Here is an 8,687-nt window from a genome sequence, read left to right on the forward strand (position 1 = left end):
GTGCCCTCGGCTGCGGCCAGCCGGACCGCTCCCCCCGCTCGAAAGAAGCCGCGAAGGAGTTTTGGGAGGAGGGAACTGGCTGCAAGGGTCGGAACAGGCTGTTTGGGGGGTCTGACGGGGCTGAACCGTCAGAACTGTGTGTCAGGGGCTAGACAGGAGCGGCAGGGATAACAGAGGAGTCGCAGGGAGGGAAAGGCGCAGAAGCAGTGACGCCGTAAGCTTGCGACGTACTAAAACCCGGGAAATCATAGCCTTGTAAACTAGGGACATCGGGGGCTGGGAATACCGCGGTGAAAGGCGAGTGATGGAGGGAGTAGGGGCGGGGTCCGCGGGGGCTAAGGCAGGGACGCTCTGCTGGTCAGAGACACGCGGGTAGGATTCTGGGGGGTCAGTTTAGAGCCCAGGCGTAGTCCCCGGAATGGTTTGAGATTCAGAGGTCCTTGTAGTTTCCCCCTGGCATCCAGTGCTTTTAAAAATCTCCATCAGTATTCTGCACGTAGTATTCTGCAATAACTTTGCTACTGTCTCGTCCCGGTCCAAAGATAAGGTATTATATAATTTCCAGTTCACCATGTCCCAGAAATCATAGGTTAAGGTAGATTTTGGGTTTACAGATGGAAAGTTTTTATCAACCCAGACCAGCAAGTCTATCAGTTCTTTTCTCTGGACATTGGTGTAAGAGTTCTCTTTTAAAAGCGTCATAATTTGGTGAAAAACGTCCCATTTAGTTTTGGACAAATATTGTCCCATCCCCTAAGTTTCCCACAGGAGCCCTTTCTCCCCTCACACTGGAGTCCAGGAAAGCGAAAGCGTAGCGGCTCTTTTGTTTCAAGAGAGAGATCTGCTTCTTTTCAGCAGCTGTTTTTCCTCATGTGGAACTTCCGGCTGGAGGGGCTGCCAGAGCAGTCCCGGAGGATTCTAAAACATATCCCCTGCCTCTCACTTGGGCACCATTATGCTGGTGATCCCCGACAAACGGGATGGGGGGCTTGGACCAGTGTTCCATGAGCTTTTATTAGTTCATCAGTCTCACATCCAGAGTTGAGACAAAGTTGGTACAGAGCTCACGCTGTCACAGAGACATCCCCAGATTTCCTGGTTGCAAAGCATTCTTAAAAGCTTTTTGGTCAATAGTGTGCTTCTAAAACTAACAGACATCTGTCTTAACCTATCTGTAATAGCGCACATACCGCCATTGTACACAACAGTCCCTTGTTAAGGCTTATATAATAAGATACAACATCCCATTATTAAGCTTAAACTTATCTCCCTAATAAAATATACTTTTTGCAACTTCAACATCCATCTAGGCCAAGCCTAAGAACTAACCATTGTCTTTTAATGTCCTTGCTGCTTATAATCGTATACCCTTCTAATTTTCCCAGGCAAAGCTGAATTTTAAATCCCGTGCTTTATTTCCCGAGGCCTGCTTCTATTTCTCACACCTAAAATCCATTCCACCTTTTGTGATTTCCCACAGGCAAAGAATGAAGCCGCAGAGCACCGGGCTTGCGTGTGCAGTGCACCGAATTGCCCAAGTCCAACAAGGGCTCGTTCACAATCCGAGTTGGCTGAGAGCGTTCTTGCTGCTCCAGAAAGCAAGGCGCAGCCATCGCGCTTGATCCCACAGCGTGGACATAGGCACTTTCCTAGCTGTTCAGCGTTGCAGAGTCCCTGCAGCTAGAGCTCAGCCAGGAGCAGGCGTCAAAGCAGAAGGCTTTCTTAAAGCACCCCTCTCCAAGCAGCCTTCGGAAATTGCAAATCACACTGTGGCTCTGTTCCTTTCTTCAAAGACAGACGCCCGCCTTGCTTTCACTCTCGCAGCTCCCTTGGCAGCCTCCAGATGTAGAAGCCAGTGCTGGGCTGCACCTTCGCCTTCTGCACGTAAGCACCACCAGACTCACCGGTGCACTCTGTTCTTCCCTCCTCCGCTGCATGCCACCGTCGTGTTCTCTGAAAGACGGAGACTGAAGGGAAGCTTCTGGGGGGGCAACTGCATCGGAGAGCAATTCCCCCTCCTTGCACCCCGGCAGAAGTTTCCCGACAAAGGCCAATCGTCGGCATGAGTCAGAGATCTTCAATAGTCCGATCAATGCCCTGTCCTGCCACACCTCTTGCACTGGGGCATCGGTGTGTTCTCTTTTTGGCTCGGCTTAGGCCTCTTCAGTTTTTTCGCCTGTTTGGGTTGCTTTGGTTCATGACCAGAAGATGCGTGAACAGGCTGCAGGAATACAGCCAAAGCAGACCTTTTCTGGTTCTCAGATCCCACCTTAGAGCAGGCCTCGACCATATCTGTTACCTCAGGTTCTCCTGGTAAGGCATCTATGATTTTTCTGCACTCTTTGTTTGCGTTATCTCTCACTAACTGCTTTAACAACAAGAACCTTAACCCATTATCGTCAACCTGCTTCTCGAGAGAAGCAGCGAGTTTTTCTACGAAAGAGAGGTATGACTCTGATCTCCCTTGAACTATTTCAGTATATCGGTTTCTAGGAGCAGACAGCTCTATGGTTTTCAATGGGGCACACATGCTGACCAATTGAGCTTGCTGCAGGATGCTAGAGGGAAAGGCACCCTGAATATTGGGCTCAGAGAAGGGACCAGTCCCCATAAGAGCATCCATCCCTACTGCACGTCTAGGATCGTCAGCAGGGAGCTGCATATTCCCTAATGCAGCCTTGTCAGCCAGCTTTCTCCAAGTATTTTCAAAAACTGCACATTGCACAGGTTGAAATAGGATTTGACCTAAGTGCCTGATATCAAATGGAGCAAGCAAATCTGTATTTATCACACTTATTATTTGCATAACCTCAGCAGAACTGAGCCCATGTTGTACAACCTTGGATTGTAGATCCTGTGCAACCTTCCAGGCAACTACCTCATGCTTATCACGCTGACCTGAATTTGAGAGAGCCTTATACACTGGGAAAGCTTGGATCTCCCCTTTCAGGGCATCACTGCCATCCTGAACTACAGGCACAGCCTGTGGATGCAGTGTAACAGCTTCCCGATTACTCTCAGATCCTCAACTCTGCTTGGCATTCCCAGTGTTTCTAATAAATCCCAATCTCCCTCCTCCAGAGCCTGCATCTTAAGTGACTCCCAGAAATGGTTGTAGGGGGTCAGACACACAGTCACAGTGCAGTCTGGGAAGGTCCAGGGGCGAGACTGGAGCAGCCTTTTCTTTTGCCTCCCGGCTACAGCTGCTTTACGACCTGGGGCCAAAGCCTCCTCTGCTTCACTACTCAATGATGAATCGTAGGTTAAAGGCAACTTTGAGGTGCCGTGAATAAACAAAGGCGGGTGGGGAGGAACGGACTGACCAGAAGAGAAACTGGCAGCACAAGCTGCAGTTGGCTGTGCTGTGGTTTGAACTGCAGCCTCTTTGGGGGACGCGACCTCGGCCAGGTTCGACTGATCTGGTGCTGGAGCTGCTGTGGCCATCTCCAGTGCTTGCAGCCGCGCACAGAGCCGCTGCCATCTCCTGTGCCGCGGCAGCGTTCGCAGCTGCCGGCGGCCCCTGTGCTGCGGTCGCACCCGGCGCTGCCTCTGGCCAGGACATGGCTGCCACATCCGCCGCCTCTGTCGCTGGACTCGGCTTCGCTGGCGGCTTGAGTGCCGGCGCTGTGCTTGAGTGCTGGTTGCTGGCACTGCAGCCGCGGCTGCCGCCGTGGGTGCCGGGTTTGGAGCTGCTGACCGCGTCACTTCCTGGTTCACCGCGTCTGGCGCGGGGGCGCGGGCGGCGAAGGCGCGGCGTGCCCCGCACGGAGGGATGCCTCTGGCTGCTGCAACAGCTGCTTTTGCAAGCTGAGCAGTTCCGATAGATGCCATGATATGTTCAGCAGCTCTGTCAACAGGCAGATGCTGTATTAGAAGGTCGATTGCTTGATTCTGCTTTTCCACAGCACCGTCTGGTGCTGCAGAGGGGGGCAAGCCGCATCCGGGCATTCTCAGTGCGGCAGGCGCGTGTGCAGCACTGTCCGGAGCTACGCCTGCCAAAAAGGTCCATCCAGGCATCCTTGGAGCAGCAGGCACTTGCGCAGATGGGCTAGGAGCCACCATGGCTGTCCAAGATGCCAGGCCCCTGAACCGCGGCCCCGAAAAAGCAGTGGCTCCTGCTGAGCCTAATGGCAGGGCGGGCTGTGCGCCCTCCTGCTGCCCCGACACCCCCCCCAGCTTCTCTGCCACCGTGGTGCCCTCGGGTGGCATGGGGTTCTGCGGCAGCGCAGGGTGACCCAGTGCAGGCTCCAGGGCATGCTCTGCCCTGGAACCAGGGGGGATTTTTCGGGTCCACCACCACATGCCCCTGGAGCCAGGTCAGTGGGTTCTCCTTCGGATATCTCTCCTTCACTTGCCACCGAGACAGGTGAGCCAGCTCTGCTGCCACAGTCAAGGTCTATCAGCAGGTTAAATAAAAACCGCCAAGTGCGTAATAATTCTATCATTGACGGATCCCCAGATGGAAGGTTGCACTGGATAGCACAGCCTATATCCTGCCACAGCCCAAAATCCAGGGCGGTGTCTCTGTCCGGGGAAATGCCATGCAGGGCAGCCCAGTCTAATAACTCACAAAGTGAATTTTCAGGAATGGAGGTGCGCACCTTTCCAGACCGTTAACACAACGTCGGTTTTTAAGCCGCTGTCTGCCATTTTTTCAGTCCCGTCGGACATCCCGGTCCAGAGGGGGGGGGAAGGGAACAGCATACCTCTAAAGAAATTCGGCTTGGCTCACAGCGTGCAGGACACGTCGCAGCATGCAGATAACGTTGGGGTCACCAAATATTCCTGTATCCCACAGCTGCAGGGAGGAGGAGAGAGATCCAGCAGGCAGGAATTGTGCAGCAACCTAGATTTATTTAATTATTTTACAAATTCTTTTATAGACTTTTTTCTTCATAGTCTAATTGGACAAAGGATCAGCCACACCCTGGGTGGATTGGCTAGAAATCCTAAACATCCACTGTCAAAAAATTTTTCTACTGTACCACAAACATAGTTCTACAAGGTTGCAGGTCTTCATAGTTTATAGAATTTCTGCTACTCTTTTCGTGAGAGAGAAAAGTATCCCATGGGCTTAGAAAGAAGCAAGAAAATTCTTGCTAGCAGCAATATTGTATCCATACGGTGCTGCGTTCAAAACCTCGCACATTGAAAGACTTCTCCAGCAAGTGCTTCTCCCCTGGTGCACTTCGCTGAGCGAGAGCTACATGGGCAGTGTGGACTCAGTGAAACGGAAAGGGTGTCCTTGTAGTTTGAGCTGAGCAAAGAAACCATGCACGGTGCACTGTGGGTGGGTGCAGCATGGACGTGGAAAAGCGGCAAAGTTCAATGCTGTTGCTGGGTTTCTCTTCAGTCTGGACAACGTAGGGGAAGAACGAAGCCACAGAGCACCGGGCTTGTGTGTGCAGTGCACTGAATTGCCCGAGTCCAGCAAGGGCTCGTTCACAATCCAAGTCGGTTGAGAGCGTTCTCACTGCCCCAGAAAGGGAGGTGCAGCCATAGTGCTTCATCCCACAGCGTGGACATAGGCACTTTCCTAGTCGCAGTTTCAGCATTGCAGAGTCCCTTGCAGCTAGAGCTCAGCCAGGAGCAGGTGTCAAAGCAGAAGGCGTTCCTGAAGCACCCCTCTCCAAGCAGCCTTCAGAAAGCGCACATCACACTGTGGCTCTGTGCCTTTCTTCTAAGACAGACGCCCGCCTTGCTTTCACTCTCGCAGCTCCCTTGGCAGCCTCCAGCAGCTGCTCTCCTGGAGAACGGCCCGAGATGTAGAAGCCAGTGCTGGGCTGCACCTTCGCCTTCTGCACGTAAGCACCATCAGACTCACTGGTGCCCTCTGTACTTCCCTCCTCCGCTGCATGCCACCGTCGTGTTCTCCGAAAGTCAGAGACTGAAGGGAAGCGCAATTGCTTCCACAGAGAGCTGCAAGAGGACTGGGCATCAGCAGCACGGGTAACTGCCATGGACCTTCCTCCTTCCCAAGGCTATAATGTGAATTCAGCAGGCAGGGGAGTGGCAGCCATGATCGTCTTGCAGCCCGTACGACGAGCACATGAGCCCGGCACTCCATGGCTTCGTTCTTCGCCTTTTCGAACACGCCATACCTTCGTTTTCCCAGAGGTGTACGGTCATCTGCTTCTCACTCGGAGCACTGTGCCCAGCAGCAAAGCGCTGCAGCACATTGCTTCTGCTGAAACTCGCCTGGGCCCTGCCCCTTTGCTTCTAAGCGCTACGTACCACCACATTCTGCCTCTCTGGTCATCCGAATGGAATGGGAAAGCTTCTCGCCTGTGTCTCACACAGAGAACCGTGCCAGGACGACAAGCTCGCCTGGCGTTTGCCCCTGACACTTGCGGGAACTCGTAGCTGCCAGCGCCTTCCAGGGGCAGTCTGCTTTCCGTCACAACCTGCATAGTGCCCGTCAGATGGTGGTGCTGTCTGCTCGCTCCTTCTCGGCCAGAGTGTATGCTGGTGCACACTGCAGTCTGGCAAGGAGCAAAGATCTTCGGTAGACATCTCGCACAGGAGAAAGGTGTCAAGAAAAAAACACGTTCTTCATCAGCCCTCCTCGTGGCCCAGACTGTGGTGCTGCGCTCAAAGCCTTGCACATTGAAAGACTTCTCCAGCAAGTGCTTCTCCCCTGGCGCACTTAGCTGAGCAAGAGCTGCATGGACAGCGTGGACTCAGTGAAACGGAAAGGGTGTCCTTGTAGCTTGAGCTGAGCAAAGAAACCATGCATGGTGCACCATGGGTGGGTGCAGCATGCATGCGGAAAAGCGGCAAAGTTCACTGCCATGGCCTGGCTTCTCTTCCGTCTGGACAACGTACGGGGAAGAACGAAGCCGCAGAGCACCGGGCTTGCATGTGCAGTGCACCAAATTTCCCAAGTCCAACAAGGGCTCGTTCACAATCCGAGTTGGCTGAGAGCGTTCTCGCTGCTCCAGAAAGCGAGGCGCAGCCGTAGCGCTTGATCCCACAGCGTGGACATAGGCACTTCCCTAGTTGTTCAGCGTTGTAGAGTCCCTGCAGCTAGAGCTCAGCCAGGAGCAGGCGTCAAAGCAGAAGTCAGTCCTAAAGCTCGCCTTCTCCAAGCAGCCTTCAGAAAGCGCACATCAAGAGCAAGAACATTCTCAGCTGACAGTGATGGTGAACGAGCTTTGAGCTGCACTTTTGCAATCCTGTCCCCAGGCTTCAAATGAGACATACCAGGAGCTGAGAAGGAATGCGCGTAGACCGATGCTGAGGCGTGTAGCTGAAAACGCTGCGAGGAGAAGGGCTTATCTAGCAACTGCTGCTTTCCTGGCATGGGAATTCTTCTGGTGCCTGGATCGTGGTGCTAATTAAGGCTTTTGAATGGAAAGGGGAAGTGTCTTGTGAGCGGTGTGTTGAATCTCACTCACCAAGAGACCTTTAGGATCCGCTGCCTTAAATAAGATGTCCTAGAAGAGAAGAGGCAGTGCTGGCCATCATGTTTCTTACACAGCTTTGAACTGCACACCACACATTTGTACTAAGCTTCCTGATTTCAGCTGCATGCGCTGTTAGGTTTTTGCTCCCTCCCTGACTCCAGCTCCATGATTTTCATCTGGAAACAATAGAGCAGGTTTCACAGTCGCTTCGAAGGAGAGCAACACCATGCGAGCTGGGGCTATGAGCTTTCCTTTCAAACTTAATGTATCATCACATTTTTCTTTCAGTCATGCAGCGCTCCTGAAGCTGAACCTTCTGGAACAACTGTAAATATCGGCCACAAAAGGGACCTGCACAGCAAGCTGTTGCTGATTCCACATTTAACTCGTAGTCTGTGAAAAGCAACACACCTCCCGGAGTTATGCCCTTTCCTGCTCAGCTACATGTCCCATCACTTTCCTTTGCTCTTGCAGAGCCCAGCTTCAAAACTTACGACGTCCAGCTCCCGTACCAAAGCACCTAGAACAAAAAGTAAGTGCTGGCCTTCACCTCAGCCCTGCAGCTTCTAAAGTGCAGCACGCACAGCCCTGTGCGCTCAGCTTTAAGCACCCTCGCGCACTTTCAGTCTCACAGAGTCCAGTCACAAAACTGGAAATCAGCAGCTGCTCCCACAGAAAAAGGTCCTAGAAGAAAAGGGCCATGCTAGAATTCCCTTTTCTTTTGCCGCCTACGAGCTGCACAGCAGACAATGAAACAATTCGTCTTCCTTCCCAGCCCCCTGCGCGATCACATTCTTTCAGTCTCGAAGAGCCGGCATCCACAACGGAGCTCTTACACTAACTGCTCCCACACTAACGGTGCCCCGAGAGCAAAGTGCCTGGCTTTTTCCTGAGCACCACGAGCGCTCATAAAAATAACCACACGATGGTGCTGTTGACTTGCAAAAGAACGACCTGCACCTCGCCGAGCTCTAAATCACGCCAAGCTCCAAGCTGGCAACGTGGCTGCTCTCCACTGTCACTGTCGTGACAGTGTCACGACAAAGAGAGACTGCTGATCTTCGCCTTCCAAGTGCAAATTCGTATTTGCACCACAGTCAAGGGGCCACACGAATTAATCCTTTGCACTAATAATCTTTTCACTCTCGCAGAGTCCAGCTACAAACTTGAAAACATCTGGCAAAAAACACACCTCACAAATGTGCCAGCTGGGAAAGCTCTTGCCACCTACAACTTCAGCTGAACCCATCCAACTGCAGCCATCCAAGAGAGGAACTATGA

General features: G+C 52.7%; 1 protein-coding gene across 1 annotated transcript; it reads right to left on the reverse strand.

Moving 5' to 3' along the window:
- Nucleotides 1-2,181: 2,181 nt before the first annotated feature.
- LOC116450969 (nascent polypeptide-associated complex subunit alpha, muscle-specific form-like) lies at nucleotides 2,182-4,594 on the reverse strand. The gene is made up of 2 exons (XM_032124002.1): nucleotides 3,525-4,594; nucleotides 2,182-3,461 (listed from the first exon to the last, which is right to left on the reverse strand). The coding sequence occupies exons 1-2, from the start codon at nucleotides 4,300-4,302 to the stop codon at nucleotides 2,971-2,973; spliced, it is 1,269 nt and encodes a 422-aa protein (XP_031979893.1). The 5' UTR covers nucleotides 4,303-4,594; the 3' UTR covers nucleotides 2,182-2,970.
- Between the last annotated feature and the right edge of the window lie 4,093 nt (nucleotides 4,595-8,687).

Source organism: Corvus moneduloides, chromosome 14, assembly GCF_009650955.1.
Source record: "Corvus moneduloides isolate bCorMon1 chromosome 14, bCorMon1.pri, whole genome shotgun sequence".
NCBI classification, from domain to species: domain Eukaryota; kingdom Metazoa; phylum Chordata; class Aves; order Passeriformes; family Corvidae; genus Corvus; species Corvus moneduloides.

Excerpts from the sequence above, each read along its gene's own strand:
- LOC116450969 (XM_032124002.1), bottom strand. The coding sequence starts at position 4,302 with ATGTGGTGGTGGACCCGAAAAATCCCCCCTGGTTCCAGGGCAGAGCAT. Across the intron at positions 3,462-3,524 it reads GCGCCGGGTGCGACCGCAGC|GGCTGCAAGCACTGGAGATG; the intron begins ACAGGGGCCGCC and ends GGCTCTGTGCGC.